Here is a 13,229-nt window from a genome sequence, read left to right on the forward strand (position 1 = left end):
AAAAAAAAAAGAAAAATTAATCATTATGTTAAACTAGCAGTCTAGTGAATTATAAAGCCAGTGTGATACCTGCATAATTCGGCCCAAATACTGCAGTAATAAGAAGCAACAGACTTTCTAAGGTTCAGTGTATCAAAGCTAAGAAAAGCTTTATTCCTAAACGCATTCTTCTGCCTCTTTTTCTTTGGAACTGAAAGGTGATAAAACTGAACAGAAAAGACAGAATATAAATAATGATACATTCACTTTTATAACTGAAAATAAGACCGCTTTCTCACTGTTGTAAGTTGGTGTAATTCTATTTATTTTAAGTGGCTTAATATCAGCTAAAGGATATGCCCCTAAAATTCCAGCTAAGAAGTAGAATCATGAGTTCATACAATAGTTTGGGCTAGAACAGACCTTTAAAGGTCATCTAGTCCAAGCCCCCTGCAGAGCCCCATCCAGCCTGACACAGAATGTTCCCAAGGATGGGGCATCTTCCACCTCTCTGAGCAACCTGTTCCAGTGTTTCACCACCCTCGTCATAAAAAAATGATTCCTTATGTTTAGTCTGAATCTACCCTCTTTAGTTTAAAACCATTACCCCTTGTCCTATCACAACAGGCCCAACTGAAATGTTTTTGTCCCCATCTTTCTTATGAGCCTCTTTTAAGTACTGAAAGGCTACAAGAAGGTCTCCCTGGAGCCTTCTCTTCTTCAGGCTGAACAGCTCTAACTTGATCAGCATTTCTTTGTAGAAGAGGTGTTCCATCCCTCTGATGATATTTTGTTACCCTCCTCTGGAACCACTCCAACAGGTCCATGGCTTTTGTGTGCCGAGGAGTCCATATCTGGATATGGCACTCCAGGTGGGGCCTCACCAGAACAGAGTAGAGGGGCAGAATCACCTCACTCAACCTGCCAGTCGCGTTTCTTTTGTTGCAGCCCAGGTTGCGGTTGGCTTTCTGGGCTGCAAGAGCACGTTGCTGGCTCATGTCCAGCTTTTCATCCACCAGTTCCCCCAAGTCCTTCCGAGCAGGGCTGCTCTCAACACCTTCACCCCTCAGCTGGTATGGATACCAGGGGTTGCCCGACCCAGGTGCAGGACCTTGCACTTGGCAATGTTGAACCTCATGAGGCTCACATGGGCCCACTTCTCAAACTTGTCCCAGGTCCCTCTGGATGGCATCCTGTCCCTCAGGCATGTCAGCCCCACCACTGAGCTTGGTGTTGTCTGCAAACTTGCTGGGGGTGCGCACAATCCCACTATATCATTGATGAAGATATTCAACAGTACTGGCCCCAGTACAGACCCCTGAAGGACACCACTCATCACTGATTTCCATCCAGACATTGAGCTGTTGACTGCTACCCTGTGGATGTGACTGTCCAGCCATTTCCTCATCCACTAAACAGTCTATCCATCAAATCCATCTCTCTCCAATTTAGAGAGAAGAATGTTAAGGGAGACCATGTTAAAGACCTTATAGAAATCCAGTAGACGACATCCATATGTCTTCCCTTGTCCGGTGATGTAGTTACTCCACCACAGAAGGCCCCTAGGTTGGTCAGGCAAGACTTGCCCTTGGTGAAGCCATGCTGGCTGTCTCAAGTCACCTCTCTGTCCTCCATGTGCCTTGGCATAGCTTCTAGAAGGATCACTTTCATGATCTTCCCAGGCACAGAGGTGAGGCTGGCAAGCCTTTTTAAAAATGGGTGCAATGTTTCTCTTTTTCCAGTCACTAGGGACTTCACCTGACTGCCATGACTTTTTCAAATATCATGGAGAATGGCTTGGCAACTATATCAGTCAGTTCTCTCAGGACTCTGGGATACATCTCATCAGGTCCTATAGACATATGTATGTTTAGGTTCCTCAGGTGGTCATGAACCTGATCTTCTCTTACGCTGGGAGGGGCTTTGCTCCCTCAGTCCCTGCCTTGCAGTCCATCTCCTTGAGAGGTGTGGGAAGAGAGGCTGGCAGTGAAGACTGAGGCAAAAAATTTGTTGAGTGCCTCAGCCTTCTTCTCGTCTGTCACTACCAGTTTGCCAGTCACGTTCTTCAGGACAGATAAGCTTTGCTAGCTGGCCTTCTCTTACATTATGTGGGAAAGAAAGAAGAATGAATTTTTATTTTTCCCTTCAGGATGCATTTTAAACTGTCTGTTGGCTTTGCATGGTGATTTCTAGTGCTTTTTCCTGTATTCCCTCCAGAGAGGCCTGTAGCTTTTGCAGCACAAACCTTATATCAAGAATTTTTGTAGCTGAAATAAAAGTCTTCAGTACACAGAATTAAAATTATTTACTCACTGCATGACGTTTCTTATGAAAAATTTTCTCACTGTGTGACATTTCTTCAGAGGTGTTCAGTCATTGCTAATAAATGGTTTTCTGTTCAGAATATTGTCCCCTAGTTAGAGAATGGGAAGTCTGCCTCCTGTCATGCCACAGTTAGAAATCGCTGTTGATCATTGTTAGGTTTGAAACAGAGGCTTAAGAGGGAAAACAATACTTTTATTATTTCCTGTTTTAGTATGTCTGATTCATAGGTTTTTCAGGATAAATGATATGTTCTGTGCCACTTCAGTTAGAATATAATCTTACATATTTGCTATGTATTTGTTACTGAAACTGTGAGCAAATGCCATTAACCACTGCCAGCACTGACTGCCTATGAGGAAGTATGCAGACTGAGGAGAGGGGTATTCCTACATTTTTTATATAAGGTTTTGCATAATTTTGAAATACAGTATATTTTTTACTATTAATTCCATCTCTCTCCTTTTAAGATTCCAGATTCCATCATCTCTCGTGGTGTTCAGGTGCTCCCACGTGATACAGCCTCCCTCAGTACTACTCCTTCAGAATCTCCTCGTGCCCAGGCCACCTCTCGTCTCTCCACTGCATCCTGTCCAACACCAAAAGTAAGTACATTTATGCCTTGCAAGTTCCATGCTCAGACATGTAATCTATCACATTAATGTATTGCTTCTGCTGAACAAGGTTGGTTCGCATGCAAGGGTTGTATTATTCTAAGTAACAGATAAATGCAAGACAGTATAGTTCATACCGTGTGCACTGTTGCACAATTGTAATATGTGGGTTCACCAACGTGTTATGGTTACTGAAGTTTCATGTTATTTCTTGCAATATCAATCATGAATATGAAATTGTTAACACCTTGAATGTCTTTAATAGCCCCAGGAACATAGAAAATCCTGCCACTGAGTAACATTTTAAGCAAGTGGTATTTTGTCAACAAAATGTATGTGCAAATTTCTAGCCTGGGATGGGGCAGTTCTGTGCCCCGCCTTATTATTGTTCGGTTTAAGACACTCTCAGAACAACTGGTTTTGCTCAAACTTAGTTATTTGCTGCCTGACATTTGGAAACAAAAACCAGCCTAAATTGAATAGAAAGAAAGTTTTAATGCCAACCTTGTGGGATTATTACTCAGTTATTACTATTTAATCATTGAGGTGAACTCTATTATCTTCTCTTTTTATCAGACTTTAAATAGCATACATCAAAAACTAGGTGAATTGACCAGTGGCAAGGCCTGTAATGTTTACCTTCAGAGGATTCCTTTCAGCAGCAGAAAACTGTCTGAATTCACTTTGTGCGTTCACATCGCAAGGATCTTTCTGTGGCACTGGATGCTGACATACTAATAGACCCATAACAGATGGTAAACAATAGCATTCTTCCTCATCTAATTCACGATCCTTGAAGGTTATTCTGCTTCCTGAAGTGATTGCCAGCATCTGCTAGTTCTTCTTTCCTGCTGTCTCTTTTCTTTTCTGTCAGCAAACAAGGTTTATTGGCAACCACCCGTAGAAATGTTTTGGTTTAGCCTATGGGATTGTTTTATGCAGTACTCCACTGTAACAGAATCAAATTATTCTGATGGACAGCATACTTGAACTTCATTATATAGTCTGCTTTTCTTAAAAAGATGTTCAGTGAATTCTGCCTGCAGACGGGTCCTTCATTTTTTTGCTAACAAATTGTCACTTCTCTGATGGCTTAAAAATAAAACCTCAGAGAACTCAAAACTCTTATTACATTAGAACACTCAGAGCAGAAGAGTGATACGAAACAAAAACTGCATTGAGTTTTATGCCTGTTAACAAAACAAAGGTGTCCAAAGAAAACCAAAAGAGACCAGTAACAGGCATAAGAGACAGCACTGCTATGAAATAGCTCTAGATGAAGCCTGTATATTTTCAGGAAGGTTATCACAATGGGAAGGAGTAAAGCTTATCTGTTGTGAAGCAGAATGCACTCCTCTAGACTGTCCTCAAAGATTCAGAGATTACAGAAGGAAACTACAAGAACTTCAAAACAGATTAAAAATCTGAAACTCTTCTTCAGGAAATCAGTTGAGATGAGCTCTTATAATTGGATTATACTTTGTTATTTCATGTTAAGCCCTGTTTTTCATGTATTACTGTAAAATTAGTTTTTTATTCAAAATGTATGAGACCGCACCACTTTTATAACAGGAGTGCCAAGGAACATCTAGCTAGTCTAGCTTTTCTGTGACATCTTTTGAAAGTGGGTGGTACAAGCTGGTAACAGGGAAAGATCTAGGAAAGCCCAGCTGGAAAATAAACTTGAAGGGTAATCTCATCTGTTGCTATTACCTAAAGGTTGGATTTTGCACAAAAGTTTAAGCTTCTTTGCCCCTTAGAGAGCTCTTGGTTCAATTTAGTTTGTTTTTTTTTAAATAATAAGTATTCATTATCTTTTTGTTCAGTCCTTTTCAGTACCCTCAAGTTCTCAGATGTCATCTGAATTTGTCAAGAAATATGGTTCATTCATATTCTTCAAGATACTCAATATGTCTAAATGTCTTTACTTACTGTGTTTTTCCTTCTGGATCCTGGCTTTCTGATAATGCAATATGAAGTAAATTTACAGTGGACCTCTTGATCCACGCAGTGGTGAGAATAAAGATAAATTGTACTTCAGCATCCAATTGATATTCCAGGGTGGGTTTTTTTCTTCTTTAATCTGCAAGTGTGTATCTTCAGTATTCTCATTTGATGGTTTAGGAACTCATTTCAAGGCTCCAAAATGTGTATGAAATGAAACAAAGGAGAGGAAGTTTCAGAAAGAAAAACGGTTCAGTTTTCTTTGTTTATACATACTGTCTGGAGTGGTGGCCTAACCATAGATCTAGTGGCATTATACTTCTTTGTCAACTGTATATTCCAGTTTATTTTGTTGTGCCATTTTCTTGGGGTTTTTTTTTTGTTCTAAATGTATATAAATCTTTACATCTCTCTTACTGAATTTGCTGAATAGGAGAAAGTTGTGTGTGTCAGAAAAAAAATCGAGCTTCTGCAATGACAGGAGCAGAGCTATTGAATGAATGTAAGTAGCAGGTTACTAATGCATGGGGGTATTGGACAGAAGGTATGGGAGCATGCTTTATTAATGTTCCTGATTGATCAGTTAGGAGAGGTCTTTACCTTTTCATAATTATCTATTGGAAAACCTGGTGATGTTTATATATACACACAGATCATGTGGATAAAATACAGGATTTAATTTTAAATTTCCTTTACTTTTTACACTTTATCTTCCATGTTTTCTGAAAATCTCTTTTTCTAACAAAGTAGTAAATGATGAATATTGAGTATTGAGAGCCTGTATATTTCAATGAGTCCTCAAAAGTTTAATTTCTTTTTAAAAGAAGTAGTTAGATTTTTCACTGTAGCCTCTTGGGAGGTCAGAACTTCTCAAGACAAATTTCCATTGGAACTGCTCTGTCTGTCATTAGGTGCATCCCCAAAACTAAGCAAGCTTGCTTCTGTTAGCTTTTAATAGATCTCTGTAGAACACCTTCCTGGTTCTCTAAATTGCATTTGAGTTTCAAGCAAAATCTACTGTGGCTCAAAGAGCATTTAAACCATATTTATAGTAGATGGATTCACATATAGAAGCAATCTAAGTTTTACTCAGGGGAAAACTGCACTAACAGTCCTCCTTTTTTCAGTCATTCAACCATAAAGTTGATAGGTTGTGACAGATAATCTTTTACAAAATAGTTTTGGTCATTTTAAAGTTTTACTGTTTTCTCAACAAAGTTAGGTGAATTTGCTGAATAACTCACGTACAAAAGTTTAGGATGACACAGTGTGGCTTGCAGATTTTTCTTGTGATTTCCAGTAGCTGCTCAGATTCCAAGTTCTTACTGTATTTTGGTGTATGTTTGTGGTTGGGATTTTCATGAAGTTAAATGCAACGTTCTTTTCAGATACAAAATCAATACACTACGTAGTGTGAAATACCTGTTACAAATATGGAGATATTTTTTTGTGTTCCCAATAATGTTGACTCTTGGGGCTTTTTTTAAACTTAGGGTAAAAAATTTTAGATCTATAACTTCAGATAACTTTAAAGAATGTATCCAGAGCAAATGACTGAGTCATCCTTTCAAAATTCTAATTTTGTTCTACTCTTAGGGAGATGATACTAGTACAAAAGAAAATCACAGCTTTTAAGTTGAAGTCTTCACTTCTCCCATACATAAATGATGTAATCAACATTTTAATTTTTGGCAGTGTTGTGTCTCAAAGTCAAATAAAGCAAATACAGAAGGCCAAGGACAGATTTTAAATTATCACCAGGAATACATTTCAGTGACAAGAGGTGTTTAAAGTATTTCACTTTGCAATCTCATCAATCTCACTGATGTTCAGTTCTTCCACTTCAATGTGCAAAGTTTCTTTCAGTGTTATCTTTGATTATGAAGGATCCTAAGGAACTTGTATACTATAGTACTTTTAAAACAAGCGCGTGTTTTTGGTTTTTTTTTTTATCCTGTTACTTCATTCCCTACAGTCCTTACATTCTGCTTAAGAATAAGTCTCTCTCTACTTTATTTGCTGGTTATCTGTCCCTTCCCTAGCTATCCATTTTTTAGTTACATCGAATCAGACAAAACCCTAGGTGGTGGTAAGTTACATCCTTACGTATTTGTAGTTGTGACAGGTAGCTTTTAATTCCTATGTAAGAAAAGTCTGTAGGCTCTATCTTACAACTTAAATGAGCAAGCAAGGCTGATCTTCAGAAGTTTTTTAGATTCTAGCAAGACTGTTGTCCCATCTGTCCACCACTCCATTCACACCTTCTTTGTAGCATAGTATGTTTAGTTCTGCTAGCTGATCACTTTCTGTAACTTTCTGTAGCTGTCTCCTATTAAGAACTGTTATCTGTGTCATTTGTAAGTTGACATTCACTTAAAGACCTAATAGTCCTAAAGTAAAAAAGCACGATACTTGTGGCTTATGTAAATGTTTCAGTTGCAGAGAATTTCTGAAATGAAAAAGCCTAGAAAAATACATTAAACATTTAAAAAAAAATAAAAGGCTGATGAGAATTATTTCTGTGGCAAAAAATACTTTATTATCTCAATCATCTCTCATGATTGCTGTCAATGAGAAATTATGCTTTGAACACCTGTCATGAACCATAGTGTTAATGTTGAATGTGCAAGTTTGTCACACAGTCAAATGAGTTACAAATTAATACTAAACCTAATTATGATTTATGCTTTCAGTCTAGTGTTGTGACTTTTAGTATACAACTACTATGTGAAGGAATGACATTAGCAGATGGGAGCAGGTAGAGTTGAGAAGATGCTTTTGTATCAATTATTGTTGCAGATTTTTCAACAGAAGAAAGATCAGGTTGCTTACCAGAAATTCTTAGTTAATAATAAGATGCTGTTCAGGACATGATTTGGCAAGCTGTTTTATCCATAGGGTAGATATTTTGTGTACATTGAGTGCATTAAACTTTATATTTGTTAACTTGATTCCTGCTAGTTCTTCTTAAGGTGGTCATCAAGGTGAAAACGCTATGGAAAGTGTGTAAATAAATTTTGAAGTTTGTACACATACACTAAATGCCCAAGTAAAGTTTTTTCTTTTTTATTTATTAAGTTTGCATAGGAACTTGCTTGACTTAAGTAGCAAGTGCTTTAGCACAGCTGTTTAGCTGTGATATGGTTGAGGAGCATGGAAAAATGCAAAGGATGTTTTAAATTGTTAGGATGGTCTTTGTAGAAGAAATCGCACACCAAGTAGTGCAAGGGTTTCTTGCTTTTTCTTGTAAAACAGGTAGCTGTTTATAGACACATGGGCCTAGTTAGATATTTGATCTTGCTAAAAATACCAGTGTTTTCTTGATTATGTCTGGGCTTTATGTCCTCTTAAATATTTTTTTTAGTGCATATTCCAGGATTACAAAAAAATGATATTTAGTGAAAAGATGCTGAGAGAATGTAAATTGCAGTAGAAAGTAGCCAGCATGGCCTTAAGCTGAGGAATCCTGCTTACTAACACACACCAATCTACTGTACCCTCCTAGGTTCTCAGTACAGTGCAGCAGTGGTTTTCAAATCAGTTACTAACTAAGATACTAGAATATTTTCCAGATAGTCATTGCCTTTTTTCCTCATTGTTTAAAGTCCTGGCAAAATGTGTGGATGATTGACTCCTAACAAGTCTTATTATTTGTTTACATTTTGGTGGTGGTTGTTGTTAGTTGAAAACACTAAATACCACAGCTTCAGAACTGAGACATTGTACCTAAGAAAGAAGCAGCTTTGTATGCTTAGGATATCGAAAAAACCAAATACATCATAAATAATAAAAGCAAAGTCTACTAAAATCCTTTCTGAAATAGAAAATTCCCTTCATAGGAAGACTGAAAAATACTGGGGTAGGATTTTGGGGTTTTTGTTAGTACCAAAATAGACCTATCAACAAGTCACTGGAGAGGCAGAATGAAAACTTGTGTCATCAAGTTTAAGATGAACATAGAACTTCAGTAGAGGTATTTACTTGACTTACTTTTATTTATCATATATCTGTTTTTTAAGTAGTACCATATTCATTGATAATACTTGTTGGTAACTGGAATCTGTATTGAATAATATAGCAGTGGCAAAATCCAGTTCCCTTCCTTGTCTTATGCCCAAAAACTGTTTATACCAGGGCTAAAGAAGAATGTTAGAGCAGTTGGGGGTTGGCTATCCAGAACAGTTCTTGAATTCATAGAATCAGCTGCTTTTCAGACCTGTTACATACTGAATCATATGAAAAAGCTCTAATGTGTGAAATTTCCTTATATTTCTCTTTCTTAGTCACCGGTTGGTATTTTATTAAGCTACCGAATTCCATTCTTTTTCCTGAGTCCAGTGAACTTTCAAGCATGTCAGAAATAAGCTTCTCAACCTTTCCCTGAAAATAATTCTTTTTTCAAATTTAAACTATCGTCCAGAAGAGAGTAATCTTTCAGTACAGACATCATAGCTTACACGTGCATTGCATGAGTTCTGATCTATATATGCTTATGCTGCATCAGCTTGTCAGTTCCTTCTTGAAATGTTTTTTCCAATTAGTTTTGGGGGCAAGAGTTCTTGTTTATTATTATGCTTTTTCAAAGGCCAATTTTTGGGCTTTTTTTTCAAATTCTAGTAACTTTAGTTTGGCATTACTTTAAGAAAAGGAAAAGATGTGCATCCTTCTTGCATTAGTTTCCTTACCTCACCTTTTTGGTTCCTATCCAAAATAAATCTCTGGTTTGAATTCTGATGTATCACAAGAAAAGGGGTTTTGATTTTGTTTATTGGGCTGTTGTTGGTTTTTTTCCAAACAGCAGTGTAGCTACATCTGTCTTTCATCCAGTTTCTTCATATAGAAATCACTGTGAATTCACTTCTACAGAAATATTTGCTAGCTCCATTTTCAATATATCTGTTCTGGCTTTTTCACCAATGCTTGTTGAATCTTTTGGTGCCTGGTGATCATTTTGATGTCTTGCTGAGTTGGCCTCCTGGAGCAATATTGACTTTCCACCTCCATTCCTTCTCTTTTCCTTGGGGATCTTGGTTCTTACTACCTGTGCCAATTGATTTATTTTTGTTTTGTTATGAAATATGATTCCAAAAGGAAAACTATGCATCTACGTGCTGAATTTTCATATAGCCATAGGTTCTGTTTGTAGGAATTGGTTTTCTACTGCTCCTCTTTTTTAGCACTTCAATCTCTGCCAATCTGTAATTTCAGCCATTCATACATTAACCTGATCATAATCAGCAGCTCAGGCATGGGCAGGCTTTCTTCTGTTCCTTCACTGACTATTGACATAATAAATAATCCGTATCACTTACTGCTGTGTTCTTTTTTTGATAAAAGGATCAGAAATTTTAAAAACATACTTTCAAGGATAGACGATGATCCTCTTTCTTCTAGTTACTTTCTTACAATAGTTAATAATTTAGTGACGATGTAGCAAAGTTTAATGCCATTTATTATAGGACAGGTAGGTGATGCTATTTTAAAACAAAAAGTATTTCAGTCACACTTTCGTATCTACATACTCAAGAGCACGAAGATACATGCATTCAGTAGTCTGTCCAGCATTCAGACATCCATATATGTGTACCCCCCTGTCTGGTCAAGATTGCTTGAAATGATGTGTAGCACATTGGGCACCAGCTATCAAGTTCTCCACAATTTCTCTAGGTTTCTTCTCTACACTGGTATCCATAAAGTCAGCGTCAGTTGTGCCTTATATATACTGTTTAGGATCTGACAGTTAAAGGGATATTTATCTCTCCATCTGGTTCCACTTCTTGAGTTTGCAAGATTTGCTCATGGACCTGTGTTCTCCTTATTTAAACCTGCTTTTTATCATTCAAACATCATATTTCAGTGGCTCAGCTCTTTGTTTGGGTCTGAAAGTTATTTTAGGTTGCCCTGTTTTACTGATTGGGTATCCCCAGAAGCTGCATGAAGTGCTGTGAACTTAACTGAACTACTAATATGCCTGCCATCAACATATTTTTTCTCATATCACTTCTGCTATGTTTTCTGGTGCTTTCACATCCATACATTTCCATTTTTTCTCTACCACTTCTAATATATCTGTTATTGAAGGAGTATTCTTGTACAGAAGTCTGTATTTGCTTGCTCTTGAAGCAAGCTACTTGCATGATATCATATCATGTTTCTATAGATTTGCAGTGTAATAATAACAATTCCATTTCATGTGCACATGCAACTCAAAGTGCTGTAAGGAGCGGTGGTAGTCTAGCAGCAGCAAGCAGTTATGTATTCACAGGAGCCAAAACTGAAATTTAGACCAGGAAATCTCTTTCAAGTCTTGCTTGTTATGCGGTTACTGTATCATTTGCAGTAAAGGTTTGCTGGTTCCATTGCAGAAGTAGGTGGCATCTACCTGATGTAAGATTTGAAAGAGAAGCAAGATCCTAAAGCACAGGCGTTGCTTTTCTCATGGATAATATAAATAGCAAATTGCCTTTAAGTTGCAAGTTATTTAGTGAGTGTACTAGTACTCCCTGAAGTCTAGTTTCACCTTTGGAAAGGTTTTTAGGAAATAAAGGAGTTAAAAGTAAATGGCACCTCCTGGTTCTATGAACCTTATCTCCTATTTTGGGCAATATCTAATACTTTTTAATGTTGTAATATGTAATACCATCTAAAATTTGCAAACTGAAAATAGTTTTCCTCTCTGCACAGCTGTCTCCAGCCCTGTTTTAGAACCTCATTATCTCCTTGGTCAGTGCACTCAGTTGCCTTTGTGCCACTGTTGGCCTTTTAACTTAAATAGACCAATCTTTTCTTGATCATGTGTTCATTTCTCAGACTGACTTGTAAAGGGGATGCATAGAAACTTTCAGGTTGCATTTTTATGAATTGCCTAAGTCAAACTCCTTCATATTTTAAAAAAATCTCCTTCAAAGGTTTTTTTCCTGCATTTGTTGTAGATTTCACCTTCATTAGAGTCACCAAAACTGTGTATCTGCTTATATGAGACTCAATAGATTTTTAATCTCTGTCTTTTTTCCAACTGTAAAATCTTTGCCCATGCAGCAAAGATGCTTGTTAGTTCAGAACTTTACATTAAATTTCACTCCATTCTTTTACAGCAATCTTCAATGTTATCAGATACTTGCTGATGAGATTACTTCAATATTCTGTAATGATGAAACCTCCCATATTTATCTGAGAACCCTCCTAACTTTTGTCTCAAAATCATTACTGAAAATACTAGATAAGGTCAGTTTCTACATGACTCGTTTGGAAACTGTATTCCAAACTTCTGTTCCACCTGTTTCTCTTTCAGCAAAATACATTGTTACCTTCCAGCAAGCAATTTCCTTACCCTGCCTTTTTACTCCTATATGTTCCTGTCCTACATTTCATCTGTTTATAAGAGCAGTTGACTCAGAAAAAGTAATAGAGCTTTATACTAACTCTCATTGATTACTACGCCTTTGTTCCCATGTCATGTATTATCGTTCCTAATCAAAGTTCAGGCAAGGTATTATTCTTTATTACTTACTCTACTCTAGATGCCTTCCCAACCTGAAATGATACCATTTCTACTTTCTCTTTTTCTGTTTGTATGTTTAAGGAATCTCTTACTCCTTGTTTTAATTTACTTTAACTCCATTTTGTACTTAATAATGTCTAGCTTAGAGAAAATCTTTTATTTTCATATCTGCCAGGCTCTTTGTCTAGACCTAGTAACCTTCTTGGCATGGATTTTTGTTCTTCTGCGCTCAAGAAAACAGAGACAAAGTATTTCAAGAGTTTATTTTTGTTCTGTCAAAGTATCTTCAGTTAGAACAGTGTTTTGGAAAAAGGCTAACCAAGGTGGTCGTTTATTTCCCTTGGTAGATAAAACTTGTTGTCTGTTGATACAGAAAAATGTATTTTTCAAGATCAGTCTTATTTGAATTGAATACCTGTTCACTTTGGTTTTATTGCATCTGTATTAAAAATACTTCTCTTTTGGAAGCCAATCTATCTTCATGTAGTTAAGCAATCAGGCAATTTCATTATAGTATGAAACTGCAAAGTTATTCTTGGTCTAATGTGATCACAGAAACAATGTCCGAGGAGTCAGTTGTTTATCTAAAAAACAGATTGAGCCTGAATGCAAGGCTCATGTAGACCATTAACTCTGTGTGTGTGTCATCTGATTTTGCATGGCGCTTACAAGATACCTTCTACAAGACATAGGAGATGTAGACCTCATCTCAATTTTAAGATTTATTTTTTTATTTTATTTTATATCAAGGTCTTGTTTCTTGTACCTTTATTGCCCAAGCAGAAAGGCTTTATCTTTTACAAAAAGCTAGTTCTCAGAATCATGTTACAGTTGCATTTATAGGTCAGCACAGCAGTGCATCAAGTGTG

General features: G+C 37.0%; 1 protein-coding gene across 9 annotated transcripts in view; it reads left to right on the top strand.

The window, feature by feature from the left end:
- GPHN (gephyrin) overlaps positions 1 to 13,229 on the top strand; it is a 297,031-nt gene that overhangs the window by 193,931 nt on the left and 89,871 nt on the right. For all 9 annotated transcript variants that reach the window (XM_027777278.2, XM_013305412.3, XM_027777280.2 and 6 more), the window contains one exon: positions 2,772 to 2,906. In XM_027777278.2, the coding sequence (XP_027633079.1) occupies positions 2,772 to 2,906 (135 nt within the window). The remainder of the gene's footprint in view (positions 1 to 2,771; positions 2,907 to 13,229) is intronic.

This window comes from Falco peregrinus, chromosome 1 (assembly GCF_023634155.1).
Source record: "Falco peregrinus isolate bFalPer1 chromosome 1, bFalPer1.pri, whole genome shotgun sequence".
Lineage (NCBI taxonomy): Eukaryota > Metazoa > Chordata > Aves > Falconiformes > Falconidae > Falco > Falco peregrinus.